Source organism: Anopheles moucheti, chromosome 3 (genome assembly GCF_943734755.1).
Source record: "Anopheles moucheti chromosome 3, idAnoMoucSN_F20_07, whole genome shotgun sequence".
In the NCBI taxonomy this organism is placed as follows: domain Eukaryota; kingdom Metazoa; phylum Arthropoda; class Insecta; order Diptera; family Culicidae; genus Anopheles; species Anopheles moucheti.
This window is the reverse complement of record NC_069141.1, coordinates 3,255,660-3,278,843: the sequence shown is the minus strand read 5'-3', so window position 1 is coordinate 3,278,843 and position 23,184 is coordinate 3,255,660. Positions and strand designations below refer to the sequence as shown.

General features: G+C 47.5%; 1 protein-coding gene across 1 annotated transcript; it reads right to left on the bottom strand.

Annotated features, from left to right (window-relative positions):
* Window positions 1–189: 189 nt before the first annotated feature.
* Window positions 190–18,788, bottom strand: LOC128304430 (zinc finger protein 391-like). The gene is made up of 6 exons (XM_053041619.1): window positions 18,563–18,788; window positions 9,903–10,185; window positions 8,409–8,902; window positions 4,958–5,123; window positions 547–630; window positions 190–463 (listed from the first exon to the last, which is right to left on the bottom strand). The coding sequence occupies exons 1-6, from the start codon at window positions 18,752–18,754 to the stop codon at window positions 306–308; spliced, it is 1,377 nt and encodes a 458-aa protein (XP_052897579.1). The 5' UTR covers window positions 18,755–18,788; the 3' UTR covers window positions 190–305.
* Between the last annotated feature and the right edge of the window lie 4,396 nt (window positions 18,789–23,184).

Genomic DNA, 23,184 nt, shown 5'->3' with positions numbered 1-23,184 from the left:
TTTGTGTAGTGTGTTAACATTAAAGGTTACTTTTGAAGCCTTTCCTATTTCTATTGAATAAATATTATTTACATCACTTCCACACATTCTACTCCTGGCAACGCATGAAATTAAATAGAAAATGAAATAAAGGATTTTCCGTTTGTGGGGATTTGCAGTGAAATATCAAAACATATTTCGTTGCGAGTCAGTCAATGTTTTAAATGTTATTGGTATGGACCATAATCTAACTAATGTTGTTGTACAGCCTTTATAATTCTTGATGGGCGGGACGCGTTGGGACCTTTTGTCCGCTGCTGGGAGGTTTAGCGACTCCTTGCAATTGGTTCCGCTTTCGAATGTCTCCAGTGATACCGGGGCAGCCTTTCGTCGGGTTTTTCATAGCCAAACAGTGGACCAATCTCCTCCCCATCGCTGCGCAGATCACTGTCCACGTCGATCTCCGATTCGGGTGAAGGGTTTTCTGATGAGATTGAAGATGGAATGAAACGGGTTAGAGTTGTAAAGTAAATTTTGGTATTTGAGTTTCGCAATGGTCTAACGTACCTTCGTGGGTTTTCATGTGGGCTTTCAAATTGCATGCAAGCGCGAAGGATTTTTTGCACACATCGCAAACGTGTGGCTTATCACCTGCGGCGGAGAAAGAGATGAAGTTTGTGGTTAGATAAACTCAAGTTATACATTTATTTTTATTTGAAAGAAAAGAAATAATATTTCTAGTTAGAAATAACTCAACTCAAGCACGAAAAGTGTCAACAAGCGATGCGATGTAAGAACCGTAACACCAATTTTCCTGTCCGATGCAACGATACTAACATCAAACTTGAACCCATTTATCGAAAAAAAAGAATGCAATAACAGAACGCTAAAGGCTGCTACCGAACTTTATCAATTCGTAGCCTGTTTTTGGCCGATCCTGCCGTCCCGTGTATAAATATTTCTCCGTTAATCGTTTTAGCTACTTCGCTTTGCTCCGATCCAACTTAACGGAGTGGGCTGACAAGGGGATATCTGGATGGAAAAGGGAGGATCGAAGTTAATTTTTATTCCCGTACCATCCTTAGGGGCAGTTTTGACGATGGTGGAGATGCATGGAAAGTGGATCCAATGTACGGACGTGAAGTATTCACGCTAGTCATCGAACGTTTTGGGTCTCTTTTGATGATGGGGGGAACGTTTGTGGTTTTGCCGATGCATAATGTTGCGGTGGGCTATCTTTGCGACATGAATGAAAAAAAAAATGTAATGAATCATCTTATGGAGCCTGTTTGTGACGATGGACATGGGACCGTGCCTGATTGTCACCTTGGCGATGCATGCGCTTATTTTATTCCCATTTAAAATGCTCCCCCCTATCGTGTCCACCACGGGGGGAAAAAAGGTAAAAAACGTAAAGCACGGCCATTTTTTGCCGCACAATATTCAATGATCTCCATCGTGCACCTTTCATGCACCACGAACCAAAACGGAACGCCCCTGGGATGTTCTCCTGCAGTTTCTTGCTCGCCCTGCGGTGATCGTCGTGCCGTGAGTTTGATTTAGTTTTCGGCAAACCCGGTGACGGCGGAACCCGGGTGGGCACCCGAAACGGCAGCATCATCGTCAGCATGATCATCATGCATCCTCATCACCACAAAACAGCGTCTCGCGTTTGCGCCCAAACGGTTCCATCGGTTACCGCGTGATTGCTGCTACCAACCATCGCGAATGAGATTGAATTGTGGTTTTGGGGGGTGCTCGGGAAGGGCAGATGAGAAGTGTGAGAAGGTGGGGAAGGCGTAGGGCGTTCGCCGGCAGCGCTGCCCGTCACAATCGCTGGGGCGAACGGGAAGGCCAGACAGATAAATCACGACATCCAGAGCACGGTGAAGACGCACGACGGTCCGACCATTCGAATACACCCCAGCGGCACAAAAGAGGATTCTGCCTTCTGCGTTCTCTCCACCGATTGACCTATATGGGAGCCGTGTGGCGCGCGCATTGTATGCGTGTGTGTGTATGTGTGTTTGTACCGGTGAAACAGGTGGTGGAGAGGTCAGGACGGTTGATCTATGGAAATGGAACCGTAGATCGCAGGCAACGAGGTGCAAATGGTGCTGGTATAGAGAAAACCAATTTAGTTTTAATTTCTTCTTCGGTCAGCTTCCTTACCAATGCCCCAACCATCCTTCGAGTCGGGTTTTTTTTTACGCCATCACCGGTGAGAGCTTTACTTAAAACAACAGAACCGTCGGGCACGACTTCGTCGGCTGCGGAGTAACTGGTTCCTGTGGTACCTGTGGTACTGCCGAAGCGCGCATTTGCTGCGTGTGTGGTGGCGCGTATTAAATTATTGTGTTTTCGTTATAATTTATATTAATCGTATTCTCGCACACCGTTCTCCAGCTAGAGATCAATCTCGTGCTCGTGGTGGTGTTGGTGGCGGTTTGTGGCAGATCGTGAATCTTTGACGGATCCCGCCTTCTAAGGTTGGCCCTTCGATGCCACGGGAAGAATATGAACTGTAATGCTTACGTTAGGTTTGTTGTAAAGTTCAGGTTAGATGGAACGTGCTGCTTTTTGTATGCTCTATCCTTTCATCTCTACTTGGATATTTGTCAATGCACAATTCTTGGTGGAACAATCACCTTGAAATATTTGAATGTTATAAGATCGACATCAGCTTCAGTGGTCTGGTCACATCATGAGAATGACACTGGAGTGTCATCAAAGACACTCAAAAAGTTCTTTGCGTAAGTTTCATTAATTTTCCTTTGCATAATTTGAAACTTAATTTAATACCTAATAATGAGACAAAAAAACAAATAAAACTAACTCTAAGATGACCACCACAACCTTTCTCGTCTAATCGCTCAACTGTACGGCGCCAATCGTGCGGGAGGATTGCCTTACGGATTGTCTATTATCCGTTCTAGAATCTGATCAGACCCCCGGGACACGATACGATACGGTAGGCAATTAATATCTCCCACCGTGGGGAACGAGTTTGCTAATACACACATACCATTGCTCGACTTTCCCTCGAGAGAGATGGAGAGTGCACATCATCTCGTGCCGCGGCCAGGATGTTGTTGGAGGGGGAACGGTAAAGTGAGGTTAAAAAAGGATTTACGGGTGTTCTCGCACCGAGAAACGCGCCGTTCGTTGGCTGATTAATTATGGCTTATGGTAATTAATGGAGGGGAAATTATCCAACCCGACCGATCGTGAAGCATTGGAGCTGTAGCATAAATATTCCTAAACCTCTTCATAGCTGTCCCGGTTGGGCTACTGTTTTGGGCTGAATGCAGATGATGATTTATAGAAAATTAAAAGCTTTTTTTTGCATCACCAGTGTACAGTGTCTAAGCATTAGTTGTAGTAGTTAAGAAGCGCATGATCAGGGGGTATAAGTCAAAAATCAGACTTCTGGTGTTTGGTACCAGATCACCTTCTAATCGTTGCGTGGTGATTATCGTGCGTTATTTGATTGTTTTACGTCATTCTTTTTCATCCAATCTTCCAGTCGAACCGTGAGAAAAGTGATCCTTCGTGCCGTGCTGGATTAATACCATCCTAGCAGGCGTTCTAATAGAGCTATCATAGCGTGCGTGCTCTCTCTAGAATACGTTCAAGATCCAGCCTCGATCAGGGGGCTAGTATTATACGCAAGGCTTTCTAGAAATTAATCTTAATCCTTCAAAGCTTATCGGAGGGAAACAACCGTCGACGAGATCCTGCCTGCTGCCACGTTAGAAATGGCCGCCATCAATCAAAACAATGGCGTGAAAGCTGTGTTTCTCGCAATGGACTATGATGGACAGGTTCGGGTCCTTTTTGCCCCGGGGGCTTCCTATCCCGACTAGCGGACTTCGTTACGTTTCGCTTTATCTCACGTTACTCATTTCCTCAATTAACTTGCACTGGTGGGAACTTCACTGCAGAGGAAATAGGATTCATATTAAGACCAGGACAAGAATAGCCCGTATCAACACCCTTCACCCACATCGAAATTCCAGCACTGCATTTATCGTGGATTATAAAAATATTATCTTGCGTGAAGATGGGGTTTTGAGTAGAGGAAGGAAAAGGGATCACAACGACAATCGACTGCAAACAGACCAGCATGGCACTACAGCACGTCAGGAAGTCAGGAAGCGGATGGCCGTTAAAGAGAAATTTGAACAAGGATGTGCGGGCTGCTCTGCCTGGTTCACACATATATAGGGACGGTCCTGTCCGTCCTTTACGTTTATCCCGTTTTTTATATGCATTGCGTGTACCTGCAACTGCACCGTTGCTGGTGGTGGTGATGATCTTCGATCACGCCAACAAATGAACCACTTGACTCTTCCGAGCTCGGGGTTTTTTTTTTGTTGCTGTTCCTGTTCCTTCCAAATCTATCCTTTTTATTTTGAACGTTTCCCCTTCAGCCCTGGAGGGGCTTTTTTGTCTTGTTTTTTTGTTTGGTGTCGAACCACACTCACCACAGCAACCTGACTGCATATGGCTGTCCGCGTCGACCAGCAGGACCCGAAATGCCCTCAATAAATTGGAGTTTAGTGTTGGTGGTTACCGGTTCCTTTCGAAGATCCGGCCCTAAATCAAGCATGTCGAAAGCCAAATGTTTCCGCCGCACACGCAAAACGTGCAACGGACGGAACGCAATGTGGCCCTTAACAATAACAATCGGCCAACGCCATGTGCATGTCCTTCAAGCGCTGCGAAAACGGAAGACTGCGCACACACACACTGGAGTTCCAAGTTCCTCTTTTCGTTTTGTTTTCCCGCTCCCTCCTCGGGGGCTTTTGTTAATGTTTTCACTAACGAACAGGTGAGTGAACCATTTGCCAGTCTTCTTTATCGTTTAAAAGTGAAACGTGGAGAACGTTCCCCGATCGGACAACGGAAATGTTTCTCGTAGCGTACTACCGTACTAGCCGGATGGGTAATAATGCTGGACACTCACTGTACTTACCGGTATGCAGGAAGAGATGATTCTTGAGATTGGTCTGCTTGGAGAAGCCCCGCGAACAGATGTGACACTTGAACGGCCAGGAACCGTTGTGGACGTAGGTGTGCGATTTGAGATCGCCCGGCGTGGGGAAGGATTTGGAGCAAAGGCTGCATTTGTGCGGTTTATCCTGTATTTGTAAAAGTTAAGATAGAAAGTACGAGAACACAAGGGCAGTTAGAATCAATTGCTTCATATAAGGGAGACAGGGGTAGATTCCCATTCCGGGGGGGAATGAAAACGCTTGTATTTAAACAGTATTGTAAAGCAGAATGATAAAAATCGATTCTAAAAGGTTTTATTTTGTATCATTCGGAATCATAGAGAGGAAAGAAACGACCGTCCCGAAACGGATGCAATACGAGCATTTTTTACGGCAGGTGTGGCCTGCTGTCGGTATGTTTCTGGACAGGAATTTCGGATAAAAATCTTCCCAGCCCGATTTTTGTTATGTCCTTTTCTCGCCGATCCACCCGACATGGATGGGTTTCAAATGCAGTTCGTGCGTTGGATCTTCCCGGTTTGATTATGGAAGGATTGTTTCAGTTTTTATTGGTTTATGATTACCGGCAATCAACCTGTCGACCGTTCGGGAACGGATGTATTTTTTTTGTGGTGTGCGTATGTGAGAAGGGTTGAGAAGGGGTGCTTTCTTGTATCTAACAAATGTTGCTGTTTTTTGTCGGGAAACGATCCCATAATCGTCCTTAAGTGCATTAACATCAGCTGTACGGATGCGGATATGCTGTTTCCACTGGTTGATGCGAACAGCTCAGAATCACAAGTTTTTTAATTTTGATCAACATCTGAGGAATGACTTCAATTATTGAGAATTGCAAGAGCTCTCTGGACTTCCCAATCCCAATACCAGGAGTGTAAAAGGTCCCCTAAAATTGCTCACTCCACTGTGGCCATTTATTTGCCAACAGTTTGTTAAATCTCCGGTGAAAAAAACTGCCACATATTTGCCGGCATCGCATCAAAGCATATCTCACTAATAGGCTCGTAACTCACGACGTTCTTAATCGTGCACCGCATTCGGCTTCATACCGTGCATGCGCGACTACCGATGGGGAGCACACACAGCAGTGGCATCACTTTCGATTATGTGCTTTCGCTACAGCTGGAGCGCAGCTTCTGGTGAGATTACTCCCCGGAAGCCGATACGGGGCAGTCGTACGCACCGAACAAATAATGCTCCTGCGCAAATGGATTGCCATGGCCAGCCGCTCGGTGAGTGAGCAATAATATCAAACAGGTACGGCCAAATGGCACTGAGCGTTGTGTTTCGGACGGTTGTGAGGTTTTGTTTCTTTTCATCCACCGCCGGTAAAATCACCGGTAAAGGTAAACCCATGCAGGATAAGGAAGGATGTTCGAGATTCGTTCCGGGTACGTGTTGGTGGAACTCCCGGGCGGAGGAACAAAAAAAAAAACACTCTCAGGTATATCCGTACGTGAAACTGTCGCGAAAAGTATATTGACACACACCGAAAATGCTACGGGGTCATAACGTAAATGGTGCATTATCGCCGAGGTCTCGATTCGGCCGTTCTGGTTGCCCCGTCTGTTGACTTTGTGTCACTGGCCCTCGCATTGGGTTGTAGCAATGCGGCACTTTTATGATTGTGTGTCTTTTTAACTTTGGGATATTTTTATGCCGTTGCCCCGATTGCCTTCCAAACATCCAGAAGCCAAGGATCCAGCGTTTAAGGGTGGAAGTTAAATCGTACGAAACAGCACCACCGGCTACCATCTCTGTTTTGCTTCCTTAATGAACTCTCTCCCTGCTCTTACTGCTCCTGATTGTGCAGTTTTTACAAAACCGGTCCATTACCGAAACGGAATGGCTTCATTCAGGATTGAGGGTTTTTTTGTCTTCTTCTGTGTTTATCAGGGAAATATGAATGTTTATATTGGAAATTAGTTTCACTTTGCTTTCCAACCATACGTCGCGAGATATTTTGCACCCGAAGGACACAACAAACTTCTCCTCACTGTATCAGTTTTCCTTTTATAATTGTTATTATTAAAACATTAGCAGAACGACATCTTCATGCAAGAAAGTGACGTTAAAGAAAGAATATATTTTATCATATTATATTAGTCCACCAGCAAAAGTCGACTCTAATCAGTTTTATCGGCCATCGAAAAAAAAAAAAAACAAGCATAATTAAGCACACAAATTGGCCAGCCCTTATCGGCCGGGTATGGCCCGTGTGTTTTCGTTATTGGGAATTCAAAACTGTCCGTCTGGATATAATATCTTATCGAGTCTCCGGTTTCATGCTTCCCATTGTGACAAAACTTCACCCGTGCGACGTTCGAGGTGACCTTTTGCGGTTTTTGGAACTCAGTGTCCCGAAACGGTGTTGAAGGTGTATGAACGTGTAGCAAAACAAGCTCAACAGCCCCCCAAAACTCCGTCTCGTTTGATATTGTACCAAGCTTTGAGCTGTATCTCGGGCTTGATCTCGGAAGATGACGGGAGATCTAAACCGTGGACACCGGATCCAGTACAACTCAATCGATCATGGGATGGGTATCGTAGCGCGGTGTGCGGGGGAACCGTGCCAGGAGGTAGAACATCGTACCGGGGTGACAACATTGAAGCTGACTTTGATTGATGGGATCGACGCAAGATTCGAACGGTTCGACCAGGAATGGACCGATCTGCGCTTGCATTCCCATCGTATCGCACTGCGAGTTGACTCGTATGGCACGGCAGTACGGCAGTTTCTCTACCCTGCAGAAACCAGTCTAATTATCTTTTTAATAAATTCTTTTTAATTAAGTTCCAAAAGACTTGCTTGCAAGCACTCTCACACACACACACACACACACACACACACACACACACACACACATAGCAGGGGACACCGGTTCGGTAGATGAAACTGACCGTTTGCCAGAGATATAAACGGGTTTTATGGGTTTCGCCCGGTGCGAATCATTCAGAATCGTCGCCTGACCGCATTCTGCCGTCTGTGTAGCGTCTTGACTTGCGAAAATTGAGAAATTTTCTTTGATTGCAAATGATGAGACCGTATGGCAAAACCGTATCCCCGGAGTGCATTCGGTTTATATCCCTACCGGATGGTTGCAACCGTCCGGTCCCCCGGGATAGCTTGCCGGGTGGTAATTAACGTGGCTAATAATCATAAAAAAACACGAACTGTTGTGCTGTTTCGAGAAATACGGGAGGCTCTTGACACAGACGGCATTGGTGATTTCGGGCAAAAGGCAAAAAGGGAATGTGGCGAATCTAAAGACGGCTCGTAAAAATCGATAAGGAGGGATAAATGTTTTAATTACTTGGACGATCGCTGAATGGTGCGACCTTTTATTCCGCTGGACTAAATTTTGCTGGATGGAGGAAAAACAAAACCTAAAATATGGTTTTTCGCTGCCTTACCTTGATGTGCGTCATCCGGTGGTAGTAGAGGTTGGAGCTGGCGGTGAACCGTTTGCCGCACACCTGACACTGGTGGGGCTTTTCGCCCGAATGTATCCGGACGTGTGTGTTGAGCGAGCTGGACGTACTGAAGCCCTTGCCGCACACACCGCACACGTGCGGCTTTTCGCCGGTGTGCGTGCGCATGTGACGCTTCAGTAGACTAGGACGATCGAACGCCTTTCCGCACACCTCGCACGGTAACATGGCCCGCTCGGAACGGGCCGTAGGACGCGCCTTGGGCGACGCGCGGGACCCGGGTCCGGTGGAGATCGCCGCCAGCTCGAGATCCAGCGCACCATCACACCGATCCCCACCGGTGCTCGCTCCGGACGAGATCGAGATCGATGAGTCGTCGCCCGACACCGACTTGTGTTCATCTTCGGCGCCCGATGACGGTGAGATCGGTAGCATCACCCTCGACAGGAGCGACGTCGAAAGGTCCAGCGGTGAGTCTGCAGTGAATTGGCGTTGGGAAGGAAAACAAACATCCGATAAGTGATCGCACAACGCTGATCGCAACATGCGTATTTGTTCACGACACACAAACTCTCTCGACACTCGGACACTCCGTAGGGCCTCGGAGATCCCGCAAGCTGCTACACTTAACGCCTCGTTTATTAATCGACGATCATTAGCGCTAATCTAGCTCATTCATTTCGCACCGCTTCATTAATTGTGCAGTCGGGAGTTTTATCATTTCGCTCACAAACACTCGCTGCAACCGGTAAGTTTCCTGGCCGTAAACCTGGTGACAGCAAATTAATTCCCACCCGGGTCTGTGCGATGCCAAAGTGTTATGGAAATCAGTTTCGGGCTTAATTACTCCCGATTCTCGCGGGTGCCTTGCTACGGCTGAGGCAACTCTCTTCCCAGAAGCAACTCCCCGGCTCCAGAAAGGAGATCATTATAAATGCCTTTGAGTTAGCACTGCGCCCAAGCGGAAAAGGTGCAACAAATGCAGCTGTAACTGCACAAAGGAAATGGCCATCAGACTGCGAAATTCTCCCGGACCTGAGCACCGAACGGGAATGCCAACGTCCCGCGATCGCGACCCAATAATCTCGAAGGGTAATCTACCGAATTATTTCAATTATTTTCTTGTTAAGAAACACAACACTCATTTGTGTGTATTAATTTAAGCTCTCTTTCGGGGCCGCGTCCTCCTGGACCTGGTGTGCTGGAGCCACAACTCACGACCTCCGAAACCCGCGATCCCGATTACACAAACGAGAGCCGGCTATTATTGATAAAATCACTATTTTATTTATTACGCAAAATCGCTCACCCCGGTACGAAGCGAGCGAGTGTGTGCGTGTGCTGGGAGCTGTACGTGTGATGGGTGAAATGAATGCTATCGCAGATAGTCTCGAGATGATCTCGAACGAGGGCTTTTGTTTCTACGGCGACTCGCCTTAAATGGAATCTGGGGGCCGTACAGAGGGCGCTGCTTACCTTCGAGAATCGAGTCCATCGTTTGGCGATACAGCTGGCTACGCATCCGGATGAAGAACAGTTCCTCGGGGCCCTCGGGCAGATAGTAGACGACCAGCTCCTGATGCGACGGGATCGCCTTCACGATTTCGTAGATCGGCTCACCTTTCACCTTGGCGCAGACCACGTTCACCTGTGGGCCGTACGTTTCCGACACTCGCAGGAACCGGATCCAGTTGCAGTGTCGTACCGTTCGTCCATTGACAGTGGTGATCTCGTCGTACAGTCCAAACCGGTGTCGAATCTGTAACGGAGGGAGTGTAAACGTACGGTTAATGTGCTGTACTAACAAGCATTGAGGCAATAACGAGACAACACGACTACAAATAGCTATTTCCTGTGTTAAATCGTACGCTTTCACTCAACACGTGTGATTTACCCCTTGACACGATGACGACATGCATCGTCAATGACAGCTCGTAATGTCTAAATTAATGACTCTTTAACGCCCCCTTTTTATTCTCTCCCCTACCTGCGGATACGCATCGTTCCACTCTGGTGAACTATCCGCTTCAAATGCCTCAGGTAAGGTTCCCCTCCTTGTGATTTATGAAAAATTACTCAACCATGTAACCACCGACACGTAAACCGACCATTCAGCACGGAGGGTGGCTAGACCCAATTGCCCTTCCTTGTTGCGAAGCGTTAAACTATTGTCACTTTACGATTCCACGCCCCAAGCACGCATCTTCCTCAAGCACGCATCCGCGACGGGACGACCAAGAAGACGCTTAACGAGTGTAAACATCCGTCGAACCCTGTCGAAGAGCCGTCTCATTGCCTCCGTACGCCCCTAGGCGATACATATCTAAGTGGACATCGGAATGAACGAGAAAGGCCCGCACCATTCATGATCCGATCGATACAGATCGAAATTACAAATGTTGGATAATATATTTCGAGGGCCACCTGCCGGGACAGGAAGGAAAAGATCGCAAAATGATACCAAATTGATGATCATAATTTGCAATTTCGCTGTAGCTGACCGTACACGGTTTTCGCGGTGGGAAGTGGCGTTTCGGGGCATGGAAAGACATTACCGATTCCTGGGAAGTCAACAAACCCTTCGAACGGGAAGATGAATTCCATAAAACGATGGGTCTTTCTCGCAGCTCTTTTTTTTGGTTGGATCGCACTGTGTCCCTACGAGACCTTGAACAAATGCCATCATTGGACCGAAAATGTTGGAGATGATTACTGATCCCTTCCTTCTCCACAAAGTATATGAGGACAAGGTTTTAAAACTCTTTGATCCATGCGACACTGGGCTGTAAAGGGATGAATTCGAGCAGTCTGATATTTAAGAATGGATAAATGAAAAATTTGTACCAAATAGCGATTCTGTGAAATGTTCTTAAATGAAATAGATCCCAAAATAACTCGCCTCTGAGAAAATATGCAAGACATTTGACCCTCTGACTCTGGCCCTCTCCATCCCTCCCTCTGATCCTCTCCACATAACAGACCATTCCTGAGTTAATCCATTTGTGCAAATCACATCCTGTCATCTCAAAAGGCCACTTAAATCACTTCAAAACACATAACACACAATTGAAGAGATGTGCTAGGGTCATTCCTCAACGATCACGAGTAGTGCTGCTGTTGAGTAGAAGAATTGTCGCTGCTGATTGTCCTCTGATTTATCAGTCCATAGCTCCCACTCGTCTGCATTCCAAGCCGTGGGTGATTTATTCTAGCTCAGACAACAACCCAACAGCACCGACCGCGATGCCTCGCCCAATTCCCGATCCGAGACTCTGAGCTCGAGCTGGTAGTGCAAAACAAATTGTGTGTTTGACAATTTATGCACAATTATCGCATTTGATTTATGAATATGAGACTGTCCGATGCTTTGCAGCGCGAATGTTGCGTTGGAAGCTGACCAACTCATGAACACTGTCCGTACCCGCGATGATGTGGGAAAGAGTTCTACGCTAGAAACTAGTTTTGCTTCCTGCGTTCTGAGGCCATTGGCCATCGTACGAAACGATGGTTTATTGATTTATTCGTTTATTATCAGATTTTCGGTGGAATAGGAAACGGCCGAACCGGGCTCCTATTAATTTCCGAAACAAACTACTCCCATACCGGCTGATCCACCCATCTCAGATCCTTCCGATTATCCAGAATAACCATAAAGATCGATAGCATCCTGGGCGAACGATCATCATTAAATGAGATACTTCAGGTGGATCAGAGTGCAAGGGAAGATACGAGTCGGAGATAGACATATTCGGTCCATCGACTTTCGGCAGTAAAATAACGGATTGCCATAAAAATGACTCCAATAAAGCACGGCATCGCTCGTCGATCTCGTTCGCCAGTGTACGGGATGCTCGTTTATGTGGTGGTTTCTTCTTACCGTTGGGTTATCATGGGTTTTGGAGTGGCTCGAGGTCAGCAGGAGATAGATTTTAACGCACATAAACTTCAATTTGTTCCGGAGCCATGGGAGACGCCATTCTACGGGTGGATTTCATCTTCCCGAACAACCTCAACACGTCGCTCAAATGCTTCAAAATGGACCCACGCTGGGATCGCAATCAGACTCTAGCATCTAGCTGAAATACGATCCAAGACGCACTACTGTATCAGAGGCTCAACAAGCGCAACGACGTTCATCATCCGAATTGAGCCATTTGTTCTGCAGCGAATGTACAAATATCTTCTACTCTTGTTTCAAACGCTCATTTTGTAGGCGATTCTTCATTTCGAAGCTTGCCTTCAAGCGCATATAGAATTTTCAACAAACATTCCCAGATTAGAATACTCCCTCGAAAAATTGAATGAGAATACGCGAGCGAGATGGAATGAGCAACCGAAACAAGGACTGCCTCGGCCGCTTTACAATTGCAACATGATCACGATTTTCCAATTTCCTTCCCCGGATGCTAACCACAACTCGAGTTAGAGCTTTTTTCATTATTTGCTTAGAATGAGCTCCTTGGCACGCGTCCCATTCACGTGAACAAACGCACAAAGGAACGAACGACAGGCACTCTTCGTAAAGATGAGCTCCAACATGGGAATTACCGATTTGGGCCAGAACAAAAGAAGCATAACTCCACCACAAAAGCCCTGACTCATTTTCGGTAATGAACGCAACCGAGAACATTATCGGATATTCTAGCCAGTTAGCTCTTCCGGCCTGGTTGGTCAGTCCGTCAGGTCGGGAAGGCCTCTGATTAGGCGGAATGAGCTTTCGGTTTTGTTTGTGGCGGCCTCCGTCGACCACCGGCCAAAGTCGTGATCAATTTATCTTCCAAATTAATATTTATTAGCTCTAAAACGATCACCCAACTGCTGGTTTCTACGACGCGGAAGAACAACAAGCCCCGAACCCGACAAATGACACTAATTTAGAGCTTCCTCACATGCGAGAGCCACCCTGCCCGGCTGGGAGCTTAAGCTTCTGTGTGACCCTCGTAAATCTCGTCGCGACGATCGCAACCGCCAATTCAACGCTCCAAACATAACAGCAAGCCCATACGCTGCCTCACGAGAATAGATTCCTCCGTTTCAATTAATTTACTCTACACAACCAGATTCCAGAGGTGCCTTTCGAGACTCGATGTCTCGAGCCACAGGGATCAGCTTCCAGGTACGAGGAAAGGCTTTCAGAAGGATTAAGAGCGACTGTCTGGTTGGTCGTGATGTACTCGGACCACGAAGAAGCCCACTGAGTCTTTTATGCAAATGAACGGTCGGCCTTTTTATCTCGGGATCACCGGGTGAGGAGCTCGCTACAAGAACAACTGAATTTGGATCCTAATGTCACGGCTTCCAGTCGGTCTGCAAGCCCGCGAGGTTCGGCTTCTACATCGTGAGACGACAAGCGATGGGAAGGTGTGAGAGAGGAAACTCAATTAAACCGTTGTAAGAGCACCTTCGAACAAAAGTTTGGGACCAACGCTTCGATCAGTGCGCTGATGTCTTTATTAGCGATTGAGTCGTTCGAGCGGTAGCCGAGCCGAAGATCCACGACCCAAACACAACTCGAACAACTAAACCAATGCTCCGAAGCTACTGAACGACTCTTGGAGAGATGTACGATATCGTTGCTCTTGGCAACAGGCTTGGCTCTATGGTTTCTGGTTTTCGCTGACGGGTCCGTATGTTACCCCAACTGAGAGCAGTATCTTCGCGCATTATGCATAATTAAGTAATTGTTTAATTACAAAACTCGAAACGTGTTTGCTTCTGGTGCATTGTCGCATGCACCGAGATGCACACGGAGAAAGTCCCGCTGTTCCGCAACAACTCAATCCGCACAGTCGTTCGCCGTGATTCACGCGACTCATTTGCATCTCGGGCCGAACACCGGAGAACCCGACCCCGGCTTGGCAATCCGGCCAGCCAAGGTAGCGGACGCTAAAATCCAATCTTTATTTGCACAATTATCATAAAGATCCCGAGTGTATTTGTGTGCGTGCGGCGGGGTCGGCTTACAACTCGCGATGGGTTGCCAATTCAATAACCATAACTGTCAGATGATCGAGTGAATGAGAATGGAGGGACCAGATCAAACAGAGTCGCAGGTCGGCGGCTCTTTGCTGCGCTCTCGGACGTTGCGTGTGCTGCATCTGCAAACCGGATGAGAACGATTATGATTGTGAAGTGGACACTTTGACATGCAACTGGCACTGACTTCTGTGTTTGCCCTTGATTTTCCACCATTTCCCTTCGATCGCATGTTCTTTACCATTGGCGACAGCTGACAGACGTCCGAGGATCGACGCATCGACGTTCTCACGCTCAATGTACTGCCGGAGGAGCTGGTTTGGGTTCTCAGGACACTGATCTTAAGTACAGAATTTATGGACCTTCCACCGTGCGACCTTCTCAAGGAAAGGGTATCGGTATGGCACCTGACCACGACCCAGAAGAGCAAACTGCCAGTATCAATAACAGTGACCATGATGCAAGACTGAGGGATATTCCTTCATTCCATCCATCCAAGGGGAAAGGAAAAGGATTCGGTTACGGAAACATAATCCAGAAAGTGAGGTTAAGACTTTCGCCCGATCCATAGTCGATCGATGTCATGCGATGTCAGTTTCTCCGATGATCGATGAAGCAGCATCAGGTGTCTTCCAAACCGTCGATCAACCTCCGAGCTCAGTTGCCCAGTAGCTCTGGGGCAACGAAAGTTCACACGGCTCGATCGCGGTGAAATAATTAAAAATCAATCAACCAAGTCTCGGTGGTCTTTGTTTTCGCTCTATCAGTAGGACTTTCTAAATAGCCGTGCGTCATAGTTGGTTTTGATTAATACATTCACACATTGCGACCTGGACATACGGCTTGATGGACTTCGTCTTGGGTGATCGCGTCCTAAGCTCTATCCCACGATCACATCACCAGAACCAGCGATACTTTTCAAGGCGACTGCAGCTCGCCGAAGCGGAGAAGATATTTATTATCATTGCAACTGTCTGCAGCTCGTATGGAACCCTTTATGGAGAGGTGTCCACACGTCTCAAAATGTACTTTAATGCATGCGTACAACTCGGAACTCCCTCTTGCCCGGCGTTGGCGGTATTCGGGCTCAGGGTTTACTAGAACGACACACTGGGAAGTGGACTGTTCGCCCGTACGCCCTCAGCCGAGCCGCGTTGTCTCAAGAGCAAGGTGTAGGCATATCGAGCACGTTGTCCAGGTGTCGAGTTGTCATTGATTAGGTTGTCACAGCGAAAAGCGACCCTGTCCACCGAGCCGAACGCGACTGTGGGAATTCGTACGACCAAACGCGCGATCAAATTGCAAGGCTTTCCGCTTCCTTCGCTCGACCAGTCTCAAGACAATCCATCGAAGCGATCATTTCTTTCTTCGCTGCCGACGAATTTATGACCCCAACCGGTAAGCCATAAATGCGGCACTCACATTCCTGCCCCTATCCTGCCGAAATCTTTCACACGCCTTCCTTCCCAAAAACCGAACTCGAGGATCGATCGACTGGTTGATGCAACGACCCGAAGCGTTTCCAAAGCGCATCGAAAAGTCATCAATTAGCGACCGTTCGCAGGAAATAGGAGCGCTATCAAATCCGATGCTGCACCTGCACCTGCAAAACACCGTTCTTAACGATCCTCCTTTACAACCATCCTGAGGCATCCCGATGCTACCTTCGCTTTTGTTACGGTTGGGTCGGATTCGTTTAGCCTCTTTTTCCGATCGATCACCGGGCGGAACCTTTTTTCGTTTTCGCTCACTCTTCTACTGCACTTCTGTCCCAAATCGTTATTATCGGCGCCATCTATCTCGAATTGGCCCGGTACCCATTCTTCTTGCGCTTTTAATGCCTTTTAATGCCGCTTCGCATCGTTCCGTTTGTGGTGCGCCTCGTGTCACAAAGTCGGACCTCGGGTTTCAAGTTCAAGTTTGTGAGACAATTTCCCGTCGTTTCGCTAATGCCACTATTGCCACCGGCTTAGGTCATTCACTGACACTCGAAGACGCAATCCGACTTAATTATGCTTCATTATGTGACGCTCGGCTGTGTTTTACACCCTCTGCCCGGGGTAGTTCACCCCTTCGCCGGGGAGGCAATTGCTTCAGAAATAAATTATGCAAAATCGTCATCCCTTCAACAGTCTCCCTCTCGTGCGTGTGCATCTGATCGATCAGTGAAAGTAATGCACCCGAAATAACAACATCCAACGCCACTAACAAGCTCTGGTTCATTGGCCGCTTATCAGGCCGCTGTGCTTTGATTATGGAAATTGTGCAAGTTGTGGATCGTGCTACCGATTCACACAGAGGTTATTGGCACCCGTTTGCGATGGGGTGCGATAAAGAGGGTTTGCCGCCCTAGCCCGCCACCAGCACGAGCCCATGAACTTGTCTTGTCGGGCCCCCGGTTTTGTTCGCCGGCTAATTGATGCAGTCATGTCTATTTCTGTGGGGATTGTGTGGAATTTTTGCTCTATTATTCAATTGCACAGCATCATCATTCTCTGCGTGGTACGCGGTTTCTCATAAAGCGGTACGCGCACACCGTAACAGAAAGAGAAATGGAACGGTTTTGTTGTTGTCTTCCTTCCAAAGTGGGAAAACTGTAGCATCACATCCAAAGGGGTGGTTTTGCCGTCATTGCAATCGGGTCATTGGCAGCATCAGGTGGACAGGTTGCTTCTACCAGCGGTGGACGTGATCTGCTACTCACTTGCGTGAGTTGTTTGCCGTTTGCGTCTTCAGATGATTTAATTGCTTTCGTTTGTTTGTGTGGAAAACTAGTCGGGTGGTTGTTGGGCTACCGGGGGAAACATATGGGTTCAGGTTGAAATTGAAAGTGCATCGAGTGTAGCAGCCGGACGCAGGGTGCCCGCTGACAAGTTGCATATGGAACGTTGCATTTTAATTGATTTGTGAGTGCACTGTTTTTTTTTTGTTTCGGTCGCTCCTTTCTCCGCGGTTGCAAGTTACCCGTGTGGAGAAAAAGTGTAAATGAACTGCTGATCGTTACGTTGATTAATTGTGGAACTGGTTTTGGCGCGGCACGGGAGGCTAGCTCTCAATAAGGAAGGCTGAGGGATGAAATGGGACATTATCGGTCTAATTAAAGTGAGATGGACGGGCCCTAATAGAGCGAACTCGATCGTTATGTGCGTTATCGTGCAGGGGAGAAGAGAAACGCCATGTTTTCTTTCTCCTCAAATTAGATCACACTTACAAAGTGATCATTCGACCAAATTGCGTTATGGTGGGGTAAACGCTGGCAGAGATTACACTCCCGCAATCATAAAGTAAATGAAGTTCCTGTTGTTGCAATGTTAATAGTTGCTTGTCGCTCTTAAACAAAAAAACAAAACCATCAATAGGCGTCTTTCGTTTGTTTTTCTTTAACAAAACAAACTGCACGGTACAAGTGATTCATTCAGAACTTAACTTCACATTCTCCCTGCTGATGGAAGTGTGGGAATATTTATCAAAAGCAGCTAGTTCCGCCTTGACCATGGTGGTTGTAGAATGAAAATAGGGGATGAAACACTCTGTTGCGCTAGGGAGTTTTTTTTGTTAGTTTGACCACAAAACTAAAACACGAATCAACACAACCACCACCTAGACACCCTCATAATTCTTGCATTTTAATTCGATCATAATTATAATTCTAGCTGCAACTCCGCACAAGAAGCAGCTGAGAGGTTGAAAAGAAGTTTCTTTGGAAAGAAGCAAACGGCAACAGTTCTAATTGTCGCGAACAAAAGTCGGTCCGATCCCTGTTTTGGTGTACGATTGTTCTTGAAAATGAACACCCCAGTGTGGGGGGAAGCGTCTTCAAGAAGTTTTTTCCCACCGTCATGGGAGGGTGGTCACCCCCGCGGTCATCGGGATCGTATAGGGTTTCTTTTCTTTTACGCCCGGCTGCGCACAATCGCTGCTCACACGCTGGTCAGCGAATCAAAACGCGGGCCCCCACTCCCCTACTCGACGAAGAAGTCTTAAGGCAAAAACAGAAAACATCACCATTTCGAGCTAAAATAGTGTGCAGCAAAGCATCACAAAATAGAGCGAATGGGGCAAACAAAAAAATCATGGAGTAAATCTGGCGTTTGGGAGCATTGCATTATGGCAGAGATTCAGTACGTGCGGTACTCAACTGTGAAGGATCAGCTACTTACATCATCCTCGGACAGGGCGGTATAGATGGCCAGCTTGTCGATCCGTACCGTGCCCTGGAATGGGTAGCACAGGCGTCCCTGGGGAATCGGCACGCTGGACCAAACGGTGGCCGTCTGTTCCGGCGAGTGACGAGCGCCGACACCTGTCACGGCGAGGGCAAATTCCTGCGGTATCAAAACACACGTCTCCATCGTGTCCACCGGGTGACACGGTCTACGGGCCCAGGAGGGGACACCTCGCAGCTCTCGAACTTCCCCTCGCTACGGTATCCCGCGCGCTTAATTAACCGGTTATCAATCACGATCCTTGACGTACGAACTACAAAACAGTGGCAGCTGTGGCACGTTGATACGCGTTGAATGTTTTTTTTTGTTTTTATTTAGCTCGATGCGGCCTGGTCGGTGAAGCTGCTTGCCTTTTTTCGTGTCGTTTTATGTTTCACTCTGTGTATTTTTTTTTCTTTCTGCACCTTTTTGTGTGCTATATGTTTATGTGGGGATCCGATTAATTTTAATTACAAGAAAGTATTAATTTCTTTTAACACACATACACATTCATAGGATAACATTACCAAAATCACATTACTCAGTTTCGTATGTTGACGTTCATTGCTGATCACGAAACGATCACTATAGGAACTACACGTTTTAGGACACATTGGTGAATCATATTGACATTTACATCGATCACCTTTTTTTCACGAAAATGTAACGAAAACTTCACACGCTCAACATCGTCCGGCTGCGAACGTACCCAAAACACACATCACCAAAACACCTTTCCGATCGCTCTATGCTAGTCAATACCTGTCCGCGGGGACCCACTTGTTTCAGCGTTCGCATCGATACTGGGCACGCGAGATGCTCGCGTTCCAGCCGTGACCTTCCGATCTCCACCGTAGAGCATGGGAGGAAAAATAAAGTCCCCCCCTCCCTGTCCCTTGTTTTCTCTCCTCAAAACCCCTTCCGAACCCTCATACGCGCGTTAGCAGATCGGTAGCGCAGCATCGGAAACCGATCACCTGAGCACGGTAGCAATGAACCACGGCAGAAGCGATCACCAAGCCCGCGAAAGCTCACACGTGTAAAAGTGTGCGTGTGGCTTTTCCAGCGGCTCTATCCGAACCAGAAACGAACTCGCTTCACATGTGTGCTCCGCAAAACCGATCGGAGCTTTTTCGTGCCGAGACCGTCGGGGGGTGAGAAGGTTCGTCGTCTCTGCTCCGCCTCGAATCGCGGCCAAGCTCTGGGGATGGAAAAGAAGCAAACAAACGGGCGCAAGATGCGAAGCGGACAGGTTCGGCATCGGACGGGTTTGTTTGAAACCGGAGACAAACAACAAACCCAAAAAAAAGCACCACAGTCACATGAAGCACTGTGAGGCGAAGCGACAAAACAAAAGACTTAAGCGACGAACCTTCGGAACTGCTCGAACTCGTCCGCTGTTCAGCTATGTGTTGAGGGGAGTACTTTTTCATGCCGGGGTGCCGGTTTATGTATGAAAAAAAGACACACACAATCGATTGCGAACCATACCGCTCAACATCGAAGGGCACTTTTGTTTATCTGTCGCGAGTATAAAGAGAGAACTGGGCCCTTTTTCATGTGCCGCGTCGCCAGCGAACGCTCCAATCGGTGGCGTCGTTAGCATGATCACGGCCGATCGCTATGATTTGTGCAACGGTCGTTAAATAGTTGGTGTTGGCCGTGGGTTCCGATTGGTTGGTGTCGTTTATTTTGGTCGTTCGTTTGCTTTCTGCGGTTGGATTGGGTTTGCACCGGCACCGGCCAATTGTTTTTTTGGAGGTGGTAACGTTGTTATTGTTTCGTCACGCGCTGCGCCAGGCACGGCGAACCCCTGAGTGGGGGTTGGGGGTGATGCGACTCTGTTTGGTTGTGGGGTTAAAGATATGTTTCCGTTTGTTTTTTTCCTTCGTTTGTGCAGGGTAACGGGATGACATTTAATATTGCTAATTGTGCTGCATTATAGGGTAATTATCATTTCGGTTGCTTTTTAATGGCAATAAAGTGAGTTGATAAGTGAAAGAGTAATTAGTACTTCATGTACAAACATCAACCGTGTAGCGGATCAATAATAAAAAAATAAAATGATTACGCGGAAGGCAGTGGATATAATTTTGATTGGATATTTTCACCACTTTCGCGATGCACTTGTACGGTACGCGGAAATGAGCGCTTGTTCCGTGCGCAATGCACTCATTGCCAGCGAAATGATCTGAATCCATAATCAGCTGCAGCAAGTGCGGCTGAAAAAAAAAATGTTCCTCATGCGTGAAACCATTTCGCCATCGACCATTAACAAAACCAGAAACGAAACGAAAATTCACATAATCGACCCGGTTTCGATCACGGCACTGCCATTGAGGTACCATATACAGGTGCGTGGGGGAAAGCTTGTGGACAATCTGACCCAACAGCCGAACCACCTTTAGCAGTCTGTGAATGGTCCCGAAAAGAATAAAGTGCGACAATTTACACCTCTCGCACAAGGCAACACGTTTTTTTTGCATTCTCACCCCACCGGCAGACGGCGCACAGTTCCCCGTTGGTGCGTACGACGGGGTCGGTTTTCCTACCCATGTTTGGGTGTTTGGGCACCCGTCCCGCTGATAATCGCGGTGGCCGAAGCGACGAACCCGATGCGTAAGACGACGTGCCACACAATCCATCAGCAACGTGCCGCAGTGCGTTTGTTGGGATTTGCGGACGCGCCGAAACGATCGAAACGATTGGAAATGCCGATTGATCTCCATTTTACACGTGCCGACACTGTGCGCGGTAACAAGGCACGGTACTTAGCGGGTACCGACCGGAACGGTACGGTTCGCGCTGTTTTTTGTTGTTGTCACCCAACCGGTGGGTGACACACACTTAACAAGCTGCTACTTATGTCGCCGTTACGCAGCAGCGCACCAAAACGGACATTTAATGGTTTTGCATTTATTTATGCACTGTTTTTAACGATGTCTTTCTATTTAAAGATGCTGTGCACAGCAGAAGCGAAGCATCCGACCCGGTAGGCATGTGGGTTGACCAAGGACCTGTGGTGGTTGGTTTTATAAAATTGCAGGTTGTAGTTCAAATCGGTCCAAATCACGGCGAACGATAAGCGTGGATTTAAGCATGTAAACCAGCACCCGATAGCGTTTATCGATGGGTGGTAAACAAAAAAACAATTGAATTATGGTTTTCAGCGCCAGCGCCTATTCTAGACACGATCGAATCACAACTGATATCGTTCAATTGTAAGTATGCAAGTGCATACCGTGCAAGACGCATCCTGCACACGCATCGTGCACACGCGATCGTATTTCGGTGGGGGAGAGTGCTTTTCCGTTGGCATTCACGTGGGCATCGATAAACAGAAGCACAAACGCAAACAATAGGCGGCACAATGTGTCTCATGCTACGGAGGTTTCGGTTGGTCTCGGTTTCGGATCAAAGCAGCTCGTACGGTCGTGGTTGTGACGGTCGAGGCACAATTGCGTGTAGATCACGGCTTGTAATTAGCAGCTCATCCCCAATCGAAACTACGAAACGACCTGTTACTGCGATACTGTTTTACGCATTGCTTTATCGCGTTGCTCGGGCCAATCGTTCGGCGCGGGTTTTGATGCGCGATGAAGTCACGCACACGCGCGTTGTTCGAGATTGATCAGAACATCTGCCGCTGCATCCGGATTTGATTGCGAGTGGGATGAGATCACGGATCCTGGTCCGTGGGTGGAAATGAGTGGTTCGGCTGGCGGCGGAATTAAACGCTGCATCTAATCAAACCATATTAGACAAATAGAGGGTTGTTCGTTTTATTGTGGCGCACCAATTAAGAGGAATGTAGTTGCTGGTTAGAAGTTGATGTGCACGCATATGTGAGAGAACATGTAAGAGCCTTTCGTCAGTGTGAAATTTGTGGTGCAATTCAACTTATGGGTACATAATGCAAGGAAAAGACGTCACGAGAAATATATCCAATAAACACGTTGGAGAAGTATTTAGCGAGCAAGTGGGTTTGTTGGGATGGAGAGAAGGAAGTTTCAACATCCAGACAGATGCTTAGCGACAGGTTAAAAATAGCTGGTCCTCATAATAGTACACCTGACGCTTCGCATCCCCTTCTCGATAGTGTATCTTGGGCTCAAAATCGATTATATTTATCCAAAGTTATTTGTAAGTCAATTTTCAACACATGCAAGAGGATCATTAACGAACGGACTTCAGCATCGAAGTGCATCAGTGGTCCGGTTTAGTGATAGCTCACAACAGATTATTAATGATCAAGAGCCGGGGTTGGATTAAAGAGGGCGATTGGTTTGTTCAACTTCAATCTGTTCTCTCGTTTTCGGTGGCCGTTAGCGTTAGCGAGCTGCGTGCCCGATGTGTTGATAGTTTGATTTAAGCCGCGAGACACCAGAAGCCGACCCGAGTTCAGAACTTACGGGAGGCGTGTACACTATCTCGGGTCAAACAAGAACAACCTACATCAACCCGGTGGGGGTTCGGTAATAGGTGAGACTTGGTGCCGAGACCGGGTTGTAATTAATTTTCGAATCAGTTTTTGCACTCGCCCGGGATCAAAGGGGGCACACCACTCTATCTACCCT